The sequence below is a fragment of the Cervus canadensis genome, chromosome 16 (assembly GCF_019320065.1).
Source record: "Cervus canadensis isolate Bull #8, Minnesota chromosome 16, ASM1932006v1, whole genome shotgun sequence".
NCBI lineage: Eukaryota > Metazoa > Chordata > Mammalia > Artiodactyla > Cervidae > Cervus > Cervus canadensis.
The window spans coordinates 16,236,072-16,256,269 of NC_057401.1; the positions used below are offsets into that span (position 1 = coordinate 16,236,072).

General features: G+C 39.9%; 1 protein-coding gene across 5 annotated transcripts in view; it reads right to left on the reverse strand.

The window, feature by feature from the left end:
- KIF2A (kinesin family member 2A) overlaps positions 1–3,790 on the reverse strand; it is a 71,598-nt gene extending 67,808 nt beyond the window's left edge. For 3 of the 5 annotated variants that reach the window (XM_043488464.1, XM_043488463.1, XM_043488462.1), the window contains exon 1: positions 3,447–3,785. In XM_043488464.1, coding sequence (XP_043344399.1) covers positions 3,447–3,510 — 64 coding nt within the window. In that variant the 5' untranslated portion in view covers positions 3,511–3,785. Of the gene's footprint in view, positions 1–3,446 lie in introns of all 5 variants that reach the window. The other 2 variants (XM_043488465.1, XM_043488461.1) reach the window with 2 other exon arrangements.
- Between the last annotated feature and the right edge of the window lie 16,408 nt (positions 3,791–20,198).

Consider the following 20,198-nt stretch of genomic DNA (forward strand, 5'->3'; position numbering starts at 1 on the left):
CAATTTCCTACTTCTTAACTGGGCTAGAGAAAGCTGTATATGGTTCCCAAATTAACACAGAATTCTTCCTTTCCTGTCACAGCTGTTGATAGTCTGGTTTCTATGCTACATAAGCCAGGTTCTTGACTTCCACTGTATGAATCTAGACAAGTCACTTACAGTGACTTGGGACTCAGTTTCCACATCTTTAAAAATGAGAACTTGATTATCTCCTAGGATCTGTCTGGTTGAAATAGTGTATGATTCTCTTCAGATCACATCTATCAATTCTGTGACTAAGACACCTCGAAGACTAATTCCATCGTGGCTGCAGCTTCCAAATATGCAAAACATTTCTCATCACTCCCCCAGCCTCCAAAGGATAGTCAAAGCTACTGTAGAACAAACAAGAAATAATTTAACAGTGTAGTTTTGCGCGCGCGCGTGTGTGTGTGTGAGGTGTGTGTGAGGTCTCCTAATGAAGACTACATAACCACACAACAGTTAAGATTGCAGTTTTTAGAGTCATTAGATTTCAAAAAGAAACTGAATCAGAAAGATAATCGAAAGACACATGCAAGAAAACAAACATTGAGTGTTCATTTCCAGAAACCAGTCCAATTAGCCTTGCTAGATCACTCAATTTCAATCAACACTGGGCATCTTGACCTAAGAGGCCTGTATGAGGCATTGGGGTGGGGGTGGGGGAGCAGAATAAGGAAGTGGCAGCACAGGATGCGCATAGATGGAACTGTTTTTCCTTCCAGGTAAGATTTTGTCATAATGATTAATCAAAATAATGTTAGAAAACTAAGTCCAATAATGATTCACTCAAAAACTATATGCAAGGAACTCATCGAGGAGCAGATGAACTCTGGAAACTGAAAATCCTGTAATGCCCAGGCTGTGGCTGGAGTGGGGGTGGGCAGTCTGCCATCCATCAACAGCGTTCTCCACACCACCCCTTCTCTAGTGCAGTCTGAAAACATAATATTAAGGAAAATGTACCCAAACATTAATACTTAAGGAAATATGCTGTCTCATGAGTCTCCTAATGACTTAGGAATTCAGTGACTGACTGGCCATCCAGTTTTAGTAATCAATGAAAACATATTGGGAATTAGTTTCCAGCAGGGTGTTGAAAGATACTAACAAGTTCACATTAATTGCCTGGAAATATTTTTAATACATGAGCATCACGGATGGGATGCTCAGAAACAAGGACAAGGATCACCACTTATCAAGCATGCAGAGAAACATCAAATCACCAGTGAACAGCAGTCTAGAACAGCCCTTCTTCATTCATTTGGTCTCCATTGTCTCAGGCATTACATTAGTGCTCATCCAACTACCAAGCTTATTTCTGTTACAATGATCACTATTGTTTTATCGAAAGAGATACACCATAGAAATGGGAGGAAACAGCTTCTTTAAAATGAAAAAGGGAAAGCTTTAGGTGAGTCTCCCAGATGTCAATTTCCACTGTGAAACACCACTACCCAATGCAAATGATCATTCCCTTAAGTTCTCTACTATCCGTTACCTTCAACTCTACTATGCACCTGAGGAGCATAAATACATACATGACTGTAAGTGGAGATGGGATACACTGTAATGATTTCCATTATTTCCCAAGGGCAAACTGTTTTGAAATGCGATTTTAGGTTACTAGCACTTATGTAAAAACACAAAGTTCTTAGATGTCTGGGTTTCTGACATAAGCAGAAGATGAAGGCAGAAAGAGTACTAAATAAAGTACTAAATAAAGAATATCCTAGAATCCCCCCCCAAACCAAAATTGTCTCCAGTCTGACACATTTAAAAAGATGTCAGCCCAGAAAACATAAAATTAACCAAACCTTTCAAGTATCATGATACTTTTTCTGATAAATTCTATAGCTAAACCTACAGTCACAGTTAAAAGTCTTAGAATGTAAAAACCTCACACATTTTATTGCCTCTCCCCCAAATTTTAAATAATATATATAAACCCTACTTTTCCTAGTACACAGTGAACCTGCATTTAAGTAAAATTGAAATTACAGTAACAGCACAGCTTAAGGAAAGCAATTTGAAGAGAAAATACGAAGAAACCCCAACCAAAGTAAAAGAGACATCTCTTTCCCGCTAGTGTTATGGGTAACTTCTAAAGCTCTATGTGGTATAATTATTCTTTTCACATACAGGATAATAATGCTTCCAGCTGTTGACACAAATTATGCGAGATATAGGGAAAGTGAAAAAAATCATTAGCTGCACAGGGTCTTCCAATGTATGTTATCACAGATAACAGTCAATTATCACAGATGACAGTCAATCTAAGCTTCATATAACTTGATCAAACCTGGTAGAAACCGATGAGACAGCGACAGTTACCACTGACTAGGCTAAACGCTAATAAGCCATAACCTAAAGGTTATGGTAATACCGCACGCCTCTCGGTATTACACACCTCTACTTCGCTCAATGTTTGGACTGAAACATGATTTTACCCGCCTCCATGCGTTTTCCCCTTTAATATAAATTATTTCGAAACCTGGCTGGCTAGGGGCGTAAAACATTTTCCCCAAGAGAAACCTACAGAAAGAGACACAAGCCTAGGGCTTTTTCTCTCTTTATAATTTTAATTAGGCATGTGCCTCCACCCCGACTTACACTTCTGTTACCTCTCAGGAGGGTGTGAGAATATCAACATCCGGTCGTCCGCCCCCACCCTCTCAGGGGTGCCTCGCACAGCCAAGGATCATCCTGCTCCTTCCCTTCCTGTCTCATCACCTTTGAGAAGCTTATCGAATACTTCTTCCCTTCGCTCCCCCACCCTTATTCATGGCTGAGCACCACAGGCTCCCCATCCTTCTTCCAAGGAAGGGACTGGCAAAAAAGAAAGAGGCGTGCTCGAGAAATGAAAGACGAAGAAACCTGACAACCGAACAGTTTACACGAGTGGGGCTGGCCTTTCTCTCCCACCTTGGCCTCGGACCAGTAGTCGGTTCCCTAAATGCTGAAATCTCTGTTCTTCACGCTCTCCCCACCCCCCATCCCCTCAGAGATGAGGCCGGAAAATGAACAGGCCGGGGTGAGCCGCGAGGCTGGGTCAATCCTATCGGAGCCTGCTGTCCCCGGGCGGGGGTCCCCGAGGAGAATGGAGAACGCGGGGGAGGAGCGGGGGGCCCCCCGACCCGGGACCCCCCGGCGCACCCATCCGAAGACCCCCGGATCCTTCCCCGTCGGCCTCCTCCCCGGCCCAGTCCCCCGCAGGGCCCCTCCCCGGCCCGGCACTGCAGCGGCACCCGGGGCGGACCCCAAGCTGGCCTCACTCGCACACACGCCACACACAAAAGCGCCGCGGCCGCCGCCTTCCCGCCCCAACAGCCCGGCGGAGCAATCAATGAGGCGGCCGGCGCCCGCGTCTCCGCCGCGCACAGCCGACAGCGGGGCCGGACGGCAGGGCCGGCGGCGAGGCTCACCATCGCTCCGCTTGATCTCCACGTAAATCCCGATCTGGATCTTGCCGAAGTTGGCCGTTGCCATCACCTCATCTGGAGCAGCGGCGGCGGGCCGAGGGAGGGGGACCGGAGGGCGGAAAAGGCGGGGAGGGGGCGGGGTAGGTGTGGGAGGGGGAGCGGTTGCCCGCGGCCGCGCCGGCCCGGGCGACAGCGTGAACGCGAGCCGGGGCCGCGAGGAGCAGCGGCGGGCTGGCAGGCAGAGGCCCCGGGCCTGCAGGCCGGCGGGAGGACGCGCACGCCGGGGCGTCGGGGTGAAGCGAGGGCCGGGGCGGTGCGGCGGCGCGGGGGAGAGTGGGAGGGCCCGCGCCGCCCGCCCAAGAGCCGACGCTGGGGGGGGCGGGGCGCCGCGCGCCTGCGCAGAGCGTGCCTCCCGCGTCTTTTCCTGGTCAGCCCGCCTTGCCCCGCTGCCTGGAGGCGGCCCCGCCCAGCTCCGGCTGGGCGGGCGGCGGCCGAGGCTAGGCCGGCGGAGGGAGCGGAGCGCGCGCGGCCCGGCCCCCAGGGAGCCTGCGTCTAGTTTGATTTCTGCGCGCGGCCTGGAAGAGGCGGGAATCCGCGCTTCCAAGAATTTGCACTGTTGCTGGAATAGATTAAGCGCCCTGCGGTTTCTGGGCTTTCCGGCCGGAGCGCGAGGCTGGGGGATGTGCATTTAGGGGCGGCCATTGACAGCATGGGTTCAGGGTCTCATCTGACACTGCCACCTCCATTGCTTCTTAGAGGTGGCCTGTGCGAGGAGACGTCCCAAGGCTTCCCATCCAGTGGTAGAAGACACCTTTGAGGTGTCACCCACACTTAGTCGGAATGAAGATCCGCTTTTCAAGGCCTTGACTTATAGCTCATCGCCATTCAAAAAGAAACGGCGTGGGCGGGGACTGGGGGATTTGACTGCTGGATTTATGAGGCATCCGATGCAGATGTCTTGGCTCTGCTGTGGAGTTCAAGACTATTTGTCCTGGACCATAAAATCAGTAACTATGATTCAAGAACGGAGGGCCGAGTAAAGTTGACTAAGGAATGTGCCTTTTCGGTAGTCAGTTGATGAGTCTGACCACACCAGCGTGTGGAGAGCAGGATTCTTCATCCTGGCAGAACAGGAAGGCCTTGTGGACAGGGACCGTGGAAACTGTTTACAGCACTGGGTACAAACCTCCAAACGTGTGACATTTGCTTCTAGTTTTAGGACTTGATATGGAGGAAACACACTTATCGTGCCCTACTTTCTCTAATCATTGTTAATCTCCCTGTAATGATAATTTAAAACATACGGTTTAAAAAAATAAAAATAAAACATACAGTTTTAAAATTTAAAAATTGGAAACTGGACATATGTGTGTTAAGTGTGTGTAGGAGTATATACAAATGGCTAGAGTTTTTATCCTAATATAATCAAGTCAAGTAGACCCTAAACATTTTGTTGAGAAAGATTTGGACTCTGTTTGTAACTTAAATGTATTGAAGGCATACTTGTCAAAGAACAAAGTTTCTTAGATCCAGTCTAAAGTAAAAATAACGTCTGTGAGAAAAACACTAGGTAGACAACTTTGAAAATAACCAGCTTTTACATATCAGAAATGACATTACTGTAAATCTCAATTTAGGACCTCTTTCAAAATAAGATTCGACCAAATCAGGATTCAGTTTTTATTTTTTTTTTATTATCTTGAGCGTTTTATCTGAACTCTGAGCTTCTGTCTAGTAGAATGCCTCTGATGTCTCTATGACTGACGTATAAAGTATCTATGTATTTGCTTGCAAATTCTTTAAAGAATACAAAGAAATCAAGCTATACATCTATTAAATTTAAAATTGCTTCATAAAATGTGTTTTATCATGGTTGCTGACACATACCTTGTCCTCCGTGGGCTATATAATTAAGAAGCGTAAACCTTTAATCCATAGTCAAAGGTATTTAAAAAATATTTACATTATCCTGCTCAATAAAAAATGTATGAGATGTGCTACTTGTCAAACATAAAAACCTTTCCTTTATAGGTCATACCCAAAAGGCGTATGTTTTTCCCTATAGCCCACCCAGCATTTATATTTCCCTAGACCCACATCTTGGGCTCTGTGCCAATGGCCTTCTGAAGAGCACCAGTAAATAAATGCAGTGCGGCTACGTTTCCATCAACATCCTATATCAAGAATTCTGGCTCTGGCTCCAGCGTTAGCAAACTACATAACCCTGACTAGAACAGTGACTGGCATATAGTAGGCACTCAGACATTTGTTCAATGAATTAACTTGTTAAATTGCTCCAAATATCTGTTACTTTCTTGAACAGCCTGGAAAAATAACTTCTATTCTCTCAAATGCAGAAAATTTTCATGCGGATCAAATGAAATAATAAAATGTGATAGTATTTTGTATTTATAAGTATAATCAAGTTAAAAAGAGAGTAAACCACCCTATAAAACAGAGCCTAATACTTTACTGTAATCTTCAAATCATTAGTTCAAATTTTATATCCAGTGATATAAAATTAAACACACTTTGCAGTTTGGCTCTGACCCTCAACACCTCATATCTGAGAGGATAGCAAGAGCTTAACAGACCTGTCTGTATTCTTCTACCCACTTGAGTCCTTCCTACCTTAACTTAAAAAATAATTTTGCTCAAGGATAATTTCCATCAAGTCATATCCTATTAATAGTGGCTGCTGTTGTCCTTCCCTATCCTAAATTGATAAACCATTTCAAAAAAATCATCGTTTCTGTAATAAAGTCAAGCCAATCTCCTTATAAAGCCTAGATTAAAATTTATTTTTCTCTGCTTTGGAGTCATGAGTACATAAACATTAAGAGATTATTCCAAGAAAGAGGCTATTAAGTCAGTGAGCAAGATTTGAAGCAGAGGCCAGCACTCACCGGAACCAGTTACTGCTCCTCTGGCAAAGAGCAGAGGAAGGGCCTGGCTTCAGTTCTAGCTCAAATTATATGTACTTGTCTACATCTTATTTGAAATTTTCCATTCAATGTTTGCATCTGCTCTCAGTTACTTCCACAAAGTTTGTGAATCTAGGATCGAATGGAAGGATAACAGAGTTGATAGGAAGTTTCTTTGACTTGATTGTCTACTTTCTGTCCTAGGCTGTTTGGGAGACTCTGTTTGTCAGTGATTCCCATTCCCATTAAATTTACTCAGATTTTAATTCTAATTAAACTGTTGTAATTTTACTGTAATATATTTTAGTCCTCAAATGAATACATTAAAAACACTTGGGAGATATGAATCCCAATTGTACCCACTCTATAATATCTGCGCTTTTTCTCTGTTGGATTTCTCTTCCTGCCTGCAAACATTTTCAGACTCCTTTGTCTCAGAAAAAAATTTTCTTGATCCTTCTCTTCCTATTCAAATTCCATTCTCTTTTTTTCTTGCCCTCCCCTGCCAAATTCTCAAATGACTGCTTTAAATACTCACTACCTTGATTCTGCATCACTCATTCATTTTCTAACCCCTAAACCTGGATTCAGTCCTCTACTGTATTATTTTTTTTAAAGTCAGCAATTACCTTGTAATTACCTCATTCAGTACACACTACCATCTTTATTTACCTTGAATTCTCTGGAGAATGGCCGACCTGCTCTCTCCCAAACGATACCTTGCCCATTCCCACCTCAGTTTATGCTCACAGAGTAAATGGTTTACTCTCCTCTTTTTTAGTCTGTGCTGCATGGCTTGTGGGATCTTATTTCCCCAACCATGGATCAAACCTATGACCCCCGCAGTGGAAGCACAGAGTCCTAACCACTGGACAGCCAGGGAATTCCTGTATTCTCTGTTTAAACGTTTTCCATGTGGCAAAGCACAGCTGTAGGCACGCGGGCTTTCTTTATGATGTTTTGTCCACTCAATCTAATCTATAATGACTGCTCTGTCTGAGTGATTCTCCCCCAGCCATGATCATCAGACACACTAAAGAAATATTTTAATAAAAATATGTAAGCACAAACTTTACTCCAGGCCTAACAGTTTAAAATTTCCAGAGGGGAACTTAATGTGGTCTGTTTTTAAAAAACTCATCAGGAAGATTCTGAAATGTATGTATAGCTTGTTGAGAACTATTGATTATCCCTGAATTTCCATAATTTGGTATTTTCTATACACTGGCCACTTAGAGACTAGGTACTGAATAGACATTGATTGGTTATTTATCTAGTCCACCTTCTTTGTTATAATTCTTTCATGTATACTTTTTGATAGTCTACTTATCAAACTTGTTTTGATAGTATACTTTCATCTATACCTTTTGATAGTGTATTGGATTATGTTAACAGTAAACTTTTGGTAGAGAGCTAATTTTAAGGCCTTTTAAGGTCCATATCGGACTTAGATCTGTATAGAAATATCAATAATGTGGTATCATATTCAATTATTGTCTTCATTGAAGTATTCCTAATCCTTATATTTGTCATGAAGTATTTGCCTTTTCATTTATACTACTGATTCCTCTCAAATATAGGAAGTGTAGAGGTTTTCCCTTACACCAGATTTTCAGTAATTTGATGAGTATAACTCATAAATAACAAGAAATGGTCTTTTCACCATTTGGAGTAATATATTCAAAGTGAAAATCATTTATATATCCTTACAATAGTTATTTTGTATATTATTACAATAGTTATTGAAGCTGAAACTCCAATACTTTGGCCACCTGATGCGAAAAACTGACTCATTTGAAAAGACCCTGATAATGGGAAAGATTGAAGGCGGGAGGAGAAGGGGACGACAGAGGATGAGATGGTTGGATGGCATCACTGGCTCAATGGACATGAGTTTGAGTGAACTCCGGGAGTTGGTGATGGACAGGGAAGCCTGGTGTGCTGCAGTCCATGGGATCACAAAGAGTCGGACACAACTGAGTGACTGTACTGAACTGAACTGAACTGACAATAGTTATTAATTCGAGAGCTTAGTAAACTCTTGTATAGAGTTGTTGTGGAGCATCAATGAAGTAAAATAGAATGATTGATGTTGTGCTACCCATACTCATTATTTTAAAAAACTATGACCGGTGTTAGTTTGTTCAATATATTCAGTGTAAGTCAAGTTTAGCTAGAGATAATAGGGTTCCCTGAAATATTTCTCGTCGTTAAAGGATACCATCTGATTTTTTGGTTGCTGTTATGATGTAATCATAAAAAACTTTACAGAAAGCAAAGTTTCCAATAAATATTAAGACCCCAAACATACCTTATTTCCCTAATCTTTGTTAATATACATACTTACTTTTATGGCTGTTTGAATTCATTCTTTAAATCAAACATACATGTTATGTACCATGATCGGAACCTAGCTAGGACAAAGTAAGCACATAACAGTGGAAACAAAGACATTTTTTTCATTGTAGATTTAATCTCTTAAAATATTTGTTTTGCTTGACTTCACTCTTATGACTATTTCAGTGCTTTTTTTTTATAGTCCCTATACTTATAATTTTCTTTCTTTTTTTTTTTTTTTTTTTACTGTGTTGGGTCTTCGTTGCCACGCACGGGCTTTCTCTAGTTGCAGAGAGTGGGGCTAGTTGCACGGACTTATTGTGGTGACTTCTCTTGTTGAGGCATGCAGGCTTTAAGCATGGTCTCAGTAGTTGTACATGGGCTTACTTGCTCTGTGGCATGTGGAATCTTCTGGACTAGGGATTGAACACCTGTCCTCTGCATTGGCAGGTGGATTCTTATCTACTGTGCCACCAGGGAAGTCCCATATATTTATAATTTTTAATAGCCATATCTATTCCATATATTTCTTCTTCTTTTTCTTTTTTTGGTCACACCTTGGGGCATATGGGATCTTAGTTCTCAATCAGGGATCCAACCCATGACCTCTACTGCAGAAAAGCAGAGTCCTAACCACTGGACTGCCAGGGAATTCCCTTGCTATTCCATGTATTTCTAAATCATTTTTTGTTTACACATTCACTGTATTGTTGGGTTATCTTCAATATAAAATTCTAATTAGGAACATCTTTGAAAAATATTTTTGTGGGAAAATTCCTCAAATGAAAATATCACATCAAAGGATATGAAAGTTATCACTTAAATTGCAAAGGAGATAACATCACTTCCTTCTTAGAACCAATCACCAGCTTCCTAGAATAGAATCTAAATTCTTTACAAAACAACACATGATCTAGCTTTGGTGATCTCTCCACCCTAGTCTGGTACCACACACTCCTGCTCATTCTGCTCTAGCTTCACTGAGTTATTTACTTTCCCTTAAATATTTCAAGCTCTTCCCCAGATCAAGATAGTGGCTCTTGCTCAACTTTTCATACGACTTTTTCTGTTATCTTTCAGATCTGAGTAAAAAAAAATACCTGCTGATAAAAGTCTTCCCTTACCCCTGAACTTAACCCCACTTCACTCTCTATCACATCATTCTGTTACGTGAAATGACCTGCAATTATCTTGCTCCATTATTTACTTTTTGATTTATCTGCCTCCCCCAACTACTCGACTCTAAAGTAACCTTACCCATGGGTAAGAACTTTGTCTAATATTCTTTCTTACATATTCGACTCATGCAATAGTACCTGAAACACAGATGCTCAGCAAATGTTTGTTGAATAAATGAAAGTTTAACTCCTGAAGTGACAGTCTTTTCTTGAATTGGCTAAACTGGTAATGTATTTTGTTATTTACAAGACCTGGAAAATCCATATTTAATGTTTTTGTCTTCTAAACCTCAAAAACCTCTAGTAGATACAGATAATTACTAAGTAATGAATTCTCATAAAGAATTTTTAAATGTGAAAGAGTATAACGTAAAACAAAAGGGAAAACTCTTAGCCCTCCACCCCACCCCCCTCGACCTCTCACATACTCCCTCACCCTCGTTTGCCCTCCAAGTTCCTTGGACTGGGTGGAACCCCTGTTAATACTATATCAATCCAGTAATCCTCAAACTGTATTGGGCATGAGATTCATGTGGGTTGATTGTTATGCAGAGTCTAGGGTTCAGTCACCAGAGACTTTGATTCAGTAGGTCTAGTATGCTAGTTCAGTAGAAGATCTTATATGATCTAATAGATCAGAAGATCTTGTATGAAGTCCAAGAATATGTATTTTTAACATGTACTCTAGGTACTTTAGGTGATTTTCATACAAATATATGATGATGCTTTCAAAAAATTTTTTAAAAATCATTTAACATATGTAGTAATGCCTATAATTTATATTTTAAAGAAATCATGCTTTATATATTGTTCTGAAAGTTTCTTTTAAAATATATTTTGGACCCCTTTCCATGACAATGTTCACAGATCTATCTCTGTTTTAATAGCTGGTTATTATTCCACTGTATGTTTGAATAGTAGAGTATAGGCAAATAAGCATTTAGATAATTATTTGGATTGTTTCCATTTTATCTCTTGCTCTTATCAACAGTGTTGAATACATTCACTTTGTCCAGTTGTGTGAATCATTCTGTAGGATAATATCCTAGAAGTAGAATTGCTGAGCCAAAGGATAGTCACATTTACAATTTTGGGTAAAATTGAGCAATTTTTATGTTGTTTTGATATTTTTGATGTTATACATCAATTATGTTTCACACATTATTCGAACTAAGCATAATATATCATCATGTTAATCTATGCCCTGATATACCCTCTTCTATTCCTATAGATTTCCAGATCTCTAACCAAATTCTTGGCCTTGACATACTGCCTTGTTCTGACTTCTAACTTGTGTACAAAGCCTGCCTCAGGAGTTGATTCAGACCCCAGCTCTAAATTTATGGCCCAATTTTCTGTAATTTCCCAGGGCTAGCTGTTTCCACGCCTCCCTTGTACTCATTGCTATGTCATGATTCTGTCAGTCCCCACCCCAGCCCAGGACTCCATAAAACAGTTCCGCCCACATCCTTCTCACCTACTCCTACACACATGGAACAATAACAAACTATGTAAATAATTTGTAGTTACATGCTGATTGTGTAGTGTAGGCTCTAAGTAGAGAAGAAAGTCCATCTGACCTAGAGAAGTCAGGAAAGAATTTTTAAAATAGTCTTCATGTTTTTATATTTTGTTTATGACCATTGAAGAAGTTCAGTTTTAAAAAGGGAGTAGAGATCAAGAGGTATGATTTCAGCTAGGCCCGGAAAGATGACTGAGATCCATATAGACAGAGATCTAAATAGCAGAGAAGAAAGCAAACGAGGCAAAAAAAAAAACAAACCCATAAACAGAAGTAGGATATTTTTCATACAACCACTGAATGAAGCCATTTTGATGATAGGTAGGACAGCCCAGTTAAAATGTAAGAGTCATGATTTCAGCCTTAAATCAATGTGGGTGTGTACAACCAGACATCCGTATTGTCTCTAACGCTCATGCTAAATATAGTGGACTTCTGTGTTCTACTTTAGTCATTTTTGTATTGCTTGACCTTTAAGTTAGCATGTATTTTTCTTATAATCAGATTTTTTTTCACAAAAGTATAGAATCACCAGTGTTTACAGGAGGAAGATTGAAGAGACACGGCTGATAAGAGACACCTTGAAGATGGATATTATTGTGATGGGCTTTGAACATTGTGCAGAGATGTTCACCCTTGGTAGAGACATCAGTGGGGAATTCCTTTGAGGACAGGTATGACAAAGCAAAAACCCAATTTATTTAAAAAGCTATAATTTACTTTGTATTTTATTTTGATAGCATGCCCAAGTCAGTCAATTTAGATTTGGTATTGTAGTGAACATGTGTTGCTTCCTTCTCATTAATTTCTTCTTTTTTCCTAGTAATAACTTGAATTTCTCAATTATACAGTTTGAGTGGGACTGACCCCTCCTCCAACAGCTCCAAAGGTAGGCCCTGATTAGTATAAGCCAGTCAGTAGATTTCATCCCCCTGACCCAATGATTGTTGTATAGATGAAAATATTCCAATAGGTGCAAATAGTCTCTGTTCTCAGAACTGGTTTGAGTAATTAGGTAAACAAACTCCCACTTTTCTGCTAGAAAATGAACCTGAAGAAAGTAGCTCCAGAGTTGTTAGCAACCATCTTTGTGACCACAAAGTGAGAGCCTGGTGAAAAAAATGGACTCAACATTGACAAAGCAGAGCCAAAATTTTGAGGGAGAGAAACTGGGTGCTTGTCCTGATTCTTAACCTGCTGGGCTGAGTGAAAGCTTACCTGAAGTCCTATCTATTTCTGAGTTTTCCTACAACATAATCCATAAATTCACTTCAATGTTTCAGCTAGTTGAAGCTGAATTTTCTCCTTTCTGCAGCCAAAAACCCCAATAAATACAGGTGACATGGCACTTGTGTGTCAGATACTTAGTACTGTCTTGAACTCTGTAGGACGTTGTCATGTGCAAAAAATGGATCAAAGGTTAGGGTTTGAATTTGTGCTTTGACAGAGTTTATAACAGAAGCTGAAGTCCCTAAGGTTCAAATTCCCACAGGGATACAGAATTTAAAATAGTTTCACTAGTAGATTTATTATCAATTGGCTTCTAGAAATTATTTTTAGCAATCTCCTATCAAGCTTCATTTTACCTTTAGCCAAGTACTGGAAGAAATGGGGCTAAAGATGTAAAGTAGCTTGGGTGAGTCATTTTAGTTTATTTTCTAACCTCTTGATGAGAAGTCTTTGTACTACATTAACAGCTGTTTAAAAAAATGAGAAATTTAAGATTTCATTTTGAAATCAGTTCAAACTTGGCTTTATGTAAGATCCCAAATACAATCTGAAGATTTAAGGTGCTATTTGAAACAAGTCATTGAGTAAACATATGCCCTTATTATTGAACTTAAAGATTTAATCCTTTTTTAAAAAGTGATTTTTCTCAGAATGTAGAAGCAGTTCCCTATAAATCATGTTAGACCTGGAAAGACTGTAGCAGGAGTGGCCCCAAGACTTGCATTTTAAGAGTTGCTGTTGAAGGGCTAGCCGGAGCCATGTTTAAAAGAGTGGTAACTAAGGAAATGGATGAAGACTATCTGAAGAAGGAGAAGAAAATATAAGTAAAATATCAGTTGATGTTAGAGAATCCAGGCTGGTTTAGTTTATGGTTTTTAAATAGGCATGGCTCTGATTGTGACAAAGCCTTCAGAGCAGTTCAAAGAAAAGGAATAAGTGGATCCTGCAGAAGTTTTGGGAAGATTTTGCTGAACTCTGACACAACCATCAGTACCTGTCCAGGAATTAAAAGAACTTCAGAAGGAGACTTTTGAGGAACAATCAGAATGTGTACATATACTGAATGTTGTAAATATTAAAGAATCATCTTTAATTTTATTGGGTGTGAAAGTGATATCATTGTTCTCTTTTTTAAAAAAATTGTATTTAAAAATATCCCTTATTTGTTAAAGATACACACACACATGCATGCACGTGTGCACAGGCACACCCACACCATACAGAGACTTTTATCAAAGGGGAGACACCATGAATCTTTTAAACTCTTTGATAAAGATGAAATTTTCAGTCCTTACAAGTTGAAGATTGATAAAAGAATGTCACATGTCATGGAAAATGGAAGATATGAAAATCACAAGAGTTCTATAAAGGAATAGCAGAAACTGCTGGTGATCCTCAGTCTCCCTTGTCTTTGAGCGGCCATATGATAGAGTTCTGGCTAATGGAAGGTTAGTAGAATTGATATGCACTCTTTCAAGCCATCAAACCTTCCTACGTTGTTCTCATTTTTTCCCCTCACCTTTCAGTTGAAGGACAGAACTCCCAGAAATGGGTGAAGCCCAAAACTGGAAGGAGTTTGAATCCTGAATGACTGTCCCTCTCCCCACTGAACTACCGTGCACTATGTGTTGGATAAGAAGCAAATTTTTATCGGATTAAGTCACTAATAGTTTGATATTGTTTATTACAGAAGTTAGTCTGTTACGATTAATACACAAGTCACCATCAGCATCTTAGATTATTAAATGATAACTAAAAGTGGTGGTTTGATTATGACCAGAGAATTCTCACAGGGCACAGGTTTCCTAGGAAACCGACTCTGATATAGAGATTACACGTATGTAGGAAATTTACCAGGAAGTGGCTTAAGGATCAACACCTTTGGGAGAACATAAGAAGTAGGACTGGGCGGAAGGAGAAGTTATATTGCGATGCCGTGGCAACAAAGGGCGCTGCAATTGCATGGAGAGCTTTAGAGCTAGGATATTCTTTCAAAAGATTCTCAAGTTGAAATGAGGGAGCAGTTGTATCCCTGAATGTGGGCCAGTTTTTGCATATGGGCCAGTTTTTGCATATGGGTTTTCCTGGAGGAGGGGAGAAGATGTTGGATGAGGCAGTTTCCTTTGGCAGTGGGCAGCCCCTGAAGGGGAATTCGGCTGGGAGTCCTCAGTAGCCAACACTCCTGTAACGGGAAATTAATGCCTTAAAGATGGGTCTGGGCAGTGCAATACATATCCACTTCAGAAATATTCCAGAAGCTGGGTTGTGAGTGACAATATGCTTTTAATGACTAAGCCAAGGAGCTATTTATTGTTTACGAAGGAGACTGCCTACTAAGGCCAAGGGATTAGTAAAGTCTGTATTGAATGCCAAGGAGTTTGAGAAAATAATATTAAGACAGCAGAAGATGAGTAGATGGGGGAAGTAGGGGAATCTTCCTGGAGGTTTTAACCAAAAGACCCGGTTAAAGATAACTGCTTGAAATAAAGCACAGCTTCTAAATGTTACCCTTCACTGACTTTCTGATTACCCATTTGTTGATAATATTTCACTGAAAACCAGTTGGGGACTATTAAAATGATCAAAACAAAGGTTCAGTAGGTCTTTAAAACTTGATTCTTAATACATTTTTAAAGAAGGCAATCTTTCTCTTAATGAATCTTTAGTATTTGCTTCAGAATAATGTCTTGAACGGGTAGAAAAGTTGCCCAAAGATAAACCACATTTGGAGCATAGTCTAATGTTTTAAAATTACATCCCAAACTCTGATTGCTTCATAGACTCTGAATGACCGAGCTTGTAGATTGAGGGCAATAATATTCCAGGGGTAACAAAAGAACTGCAATGATAGAGTATCTACCTTTTTTCCTCAAAGATATTATTACTGTCCCCCCAAAAAAGAATATAATTAACATTTGTATACTCACCAGTGCTTTTTTATTGTTATATAATCTTTCTCTTTATTTTTTATTGAAGTATAATTGATTTACAATATTATGTTAGTTTCAAATGTAGGACATAATAATTTTATGTGTTTATACATTGCAAAATGATCACCACTATAAATCTAGTTACCAACTGTCACCACACAAAAGTATTACAATATTAATGCCTACATTCCTTATGCTGTACATTACATATTATGACTTATTATTTTATAACTGGAAGTTTATAGTTCTTAATCTCTCTCATCTATTGCATTCATCCCTCTCCTCTGGCAACCCTCAACTTGTTCTCTGTACCTATGAGTCTATTTCTGTTTTCTTATGTTTGTTTATTTGTTTTTTTCTAGATTTCACAAATAAGTGAAATTATATAGTGTTTGTCTTCCTATGATATTTCACTTAGCGTAATATTCTCTAGGTCCATTCATGTTGTTGTGAATGGCAAGGTTCATCTTTTTTTGTGACTGAGTACTATTCTATTGCTTATATAAGTTTGCATATATGTATGCAACATTTTTTATCCATTAATCTTTTGATGGACTCTTGGGTCAATTCCATATCTTGGCACCAGTACTTTTAATAGCTAATAATTTGTTACTAAATAATAATTATTTTATTCATAGTTAAAGATGTTTTATGCTTGTAAATATTTTTAAATTATATTCTTTATTTTTTATAAAAATGACTGGTTTGAATTATATTCATTCATAACCCCATGACTTTCTAATTCACACAGTGACATTTAGATAACCTTTACTAACTCTTAAGACAAATGGAAAAAGTGGGAACTTGCCCAGGAGAGGAAATCCCCCTAAGAGTTCAGAGCTACAGAAATAAATCCTCAGGCCAATTCCAAGGGTGCTCAGTTGATCTAGTTCATGTTTCTACTGGAGTGCTGACTTCAAAGGAAACTTCCTGAAACCTTACAAATACTGACCTCTTTCAGAAGCTGGTAATATGAAGCAAAACAAAGTTTCCAAACTCAGTTGCAATGAATTGTACTTGGGAACAGACAGTTCCTGTTAGATGTAACTGTACCCTATCATGTAGCCCAGCAAACTGCCCTGGATTACCACACTTGAGAAATTCAGGTTTGCTTTTTCTAAGTTTCCTATTCTAGGGACAATCAATCTTTTTGATGGTTATCTCATTGGAACAGAAGTCATAGGCCTTACCTAGGAAATAAAGCCTCATAATACTTACGTGTGTGTGTATGTGTGAGTCAGTGTATGAAATACTAATGAATGTAAACTATAAAAGGAATGATTTAGGATACTCCATAAAAATACATGACCAATTTTGTCTTATTAGATTGTGTAGAATATATTATATTTGTGAATCTGCTGCCAAAGAATCCTTCCTGAACTGTTTCTGAGATGGAGATGCTGAAGAGTGAATTTTGCCAAATTCTCCTTGAAAATAATTCACTTGTTCACTCATTCAACAAATATCTACTGAATACCTGCTATGTGTCAGGCATTATTGTAGGTGCATGGGACACATCGGTGTACAAAACCAAGATCCTTGTCCACATGTTATTGGAACCTGACATCCTATTGTAAAGAAAGTAAATAAAAACAAAATAAATAAGTGACTAAGTGATATATTAGAGGGTGATAGGTATATGGGGAAGAAAAGTAGAGCAGGATAAAAAGGACGAGAAGTGTAGGTGGGACGAATAGTCTGCAGGATGAAGGAGGAGAATCTGGGCAAGATTCATTGAGATAGTGGGTTGTGAACACAGATCAGAGGGATCTGAAGGAATTTAACTCTGTGACTACATGACTACATGGGCAAAGAGCACCACCGCCTGAGGAAGCAGTCACACAAAGTCCTGTCTGGTTGGTCTGAGGAAAAGCAGGAGTGAACAGAGGTGATGATGCAAGCTGTGATGCAGCCATGGCCAATCCCTCGGAGCTGCCTTGAGTCAGGCCTAAATAGTCAGGCCTTTATACTCCCACAGTGATCTGTTATTGGATGTGGGCCACCCTGGAATGGCTGTGACCTTGAGCAAGGTGGCTCTCTGCAGCTGAGGGGACTAAGAGCTCTGGACTATCTACTGCCAGCACTTCTAGCAGCATCACTGAAGAAACGCTGGGAGGTACATCTCAGAATCAGTTCCTGTGGCCTCTTCATTCCCAAGGTCACCTGTGGTTCATGATGGCTGCTGTAACTCCAGTATTCACCCAGCTAGAAGAAGGGAGAGAAGGAAAAGGAAATATCCCATAAGCTGCATGTGCTACTTCTGCTCAGTCTGTTGCTAAAATCTAATCACATTGCCATACTTAGCTTCAAGGAAATCTGGATTACGTAGCCTTTATTTTTGGTGGCCTAGGACAGCAAACAGACAGAAAGGACATCGAATACAATAGCTGCTACTATCATGCTCCCCATTTTTGTAGGGAAGAGAATGTGGTTTTGCTGCACAGAGGAATAAATGAAAGGCAGCCCTTTTAGCTTATTCAGGATTTCATGATTTCAGATATTGCAGAATTGAAAGGCAGCAAAGAGACAATATTACCTTGAAGAACTCACAGAAGAGAAGACTTTATGGGGGAAGGCTATTACCACTTATACAGATAAGGGGTCAGGCCTGTGAAGTCTGGGAATGAATGCAAGGAGATTTGTATTCATAGACTGGTGGCACTTGGGGCCAGTCAGGTGGCATTAATGCAACATAAATGACTACAGAACAACTTCCTTCCTGACCTCCGCACTTGGCTTGCCTCATCTGACTTCCCAGTCTTCTTTATTGTCTCTTCTTCCCATTCTTGACTCTTTAAAGCTGGGATGCTTCCTAGGTTCTGCCCTTAGTCCTCTCCTCTTCTCACAGTGAATCATTGTGCATTCCTTTCCTTTATTGGTTCATATAACTCTTTGAGAATATGATGACCTTCAACCCCAGAAAACTGTCCATATAAACATCACCAATTTATTTAGTAGAATAACTTAATAGAATACCAACATTAAAGATTTTACTTTTCTCCCATCTCTAACAATGTTATATCAACTCTTCCTTAAAATAGGTCCTTCATGATGGGTCAGGAAGAGCCCACAGCTTTCTAGACTAAAAACAGCAGTGGACTCCACTTTAAACTCTAACCACATTTCCACTTTTCCACCAACTAGGACTTGATCGGTGGTCAAAGGACCTTCAAAGTCAGCTCTCTGGCTCTTCCCCCAACCCTTCTCTTCTCATTCACTGGGTAAGAATTCTCTAGGAGGAGAGGTAGGATTGCCTTGTATAACTGGTCTTCCTCTGACTCTGTCCAGACCTGTTCTCAGTAGCTGGACTCTGCCAGGTGATGGCTTCTACCTTGTAGATGGCAAGTGAGACTTTCTCTGGGTACTTCTCAGAGTCATCTTGGCTATCTCTCATGCTAAGGATCTCTTTCATCCTTTACTCCTGTTATGGGCTAAATAAGTTTATGTTCTCCAGCCCCCTCCCACCAATTTATATGTTGAAATCCTAACCTCCAGTGTAATGGCTTTAGGAGCTTGGGATTTTGAGAAGTGATTAGCTCTTAAAGGGGCCCTCATGAGTGGAATTGATGCCCTTATAAAGGACAGTCCAGAGAGGTCCCTCACCCCTTCCACCATGTGAGGATGTAATGTGAAGGTGGCCAGCTATGGACCAGGAAACAAGTCCTCACCAGACAAAGAATCTGCCAGTGCCTTGATCTTGGACTTCCTAAGATCTCCCAGCCTCAGGAACTGTGGGAAATAAAGTTTAACAAATAAGCCACCCAGTCCATAGTATTCTATTGCAGCACTCTGAGTAGATTAGGACAACTCCAAAGACCTTCTCTGAAAGAACATCACCTCTTTCAGCTGGTGGTTGCCCGGACAGCCTTACAACATCTGTCCTCAAGTCCCCTTCATTAATACATTTTCTATATGTAATTGTACATACATACAATATTTGCATTCTACAGGCAGGCAAATCTCAGAGGAAGAGGAAAGAATAGGCTGAATTGAACTTGTCTTAATTTCTTCCTCCAAATTCATCTATCAGATGCCTCTCTGCTCTGTGGAGGTCAGTGGGTGATGAGAAAAAAGGAGGACTGAAGTGTCTATTCTAACAGAAGTGCCATGACATGGTAACATCAGGTGGGGGGAGAAATGTTCCTGATTAATAGTTCACATGTAACTATCTAGTATACAACTACACTAAGATATGTCACATAGGTATATTGAACGTAAAGTCTTTCATACTGAGCTCATTATTTTCAAATGTGTTCCAATCTTGTAATCTGTATTTTCAACCGTATTTTTATCTAATCGCCCACCTACTTATTCATGGAAAAAACTATAGAAAATCATCCTGGATTCTCCTTAGCTTCCCCATTATCCCAGTCAATCAACAGATTTTATATTTTACATCTTTCTAGAATCTCGTCACTATTTCTCTTGCTTTAGTTGAGGTTATGACTACTTTCCATTTGAATTATTGCAACAACCTTCTAATCAATTTCTCTACATCCAGATTTACCTTCAAATTTTCCCATACTGCTCTAGTGCAGTCTTTCTAAAATTCAGATCTCAGGAAGTGATGCTCCTGTCTAAAACCCTCCAGCAAAAAAATAAAAAATAAAAAAATAAAACCCTCCAGCAGGTCA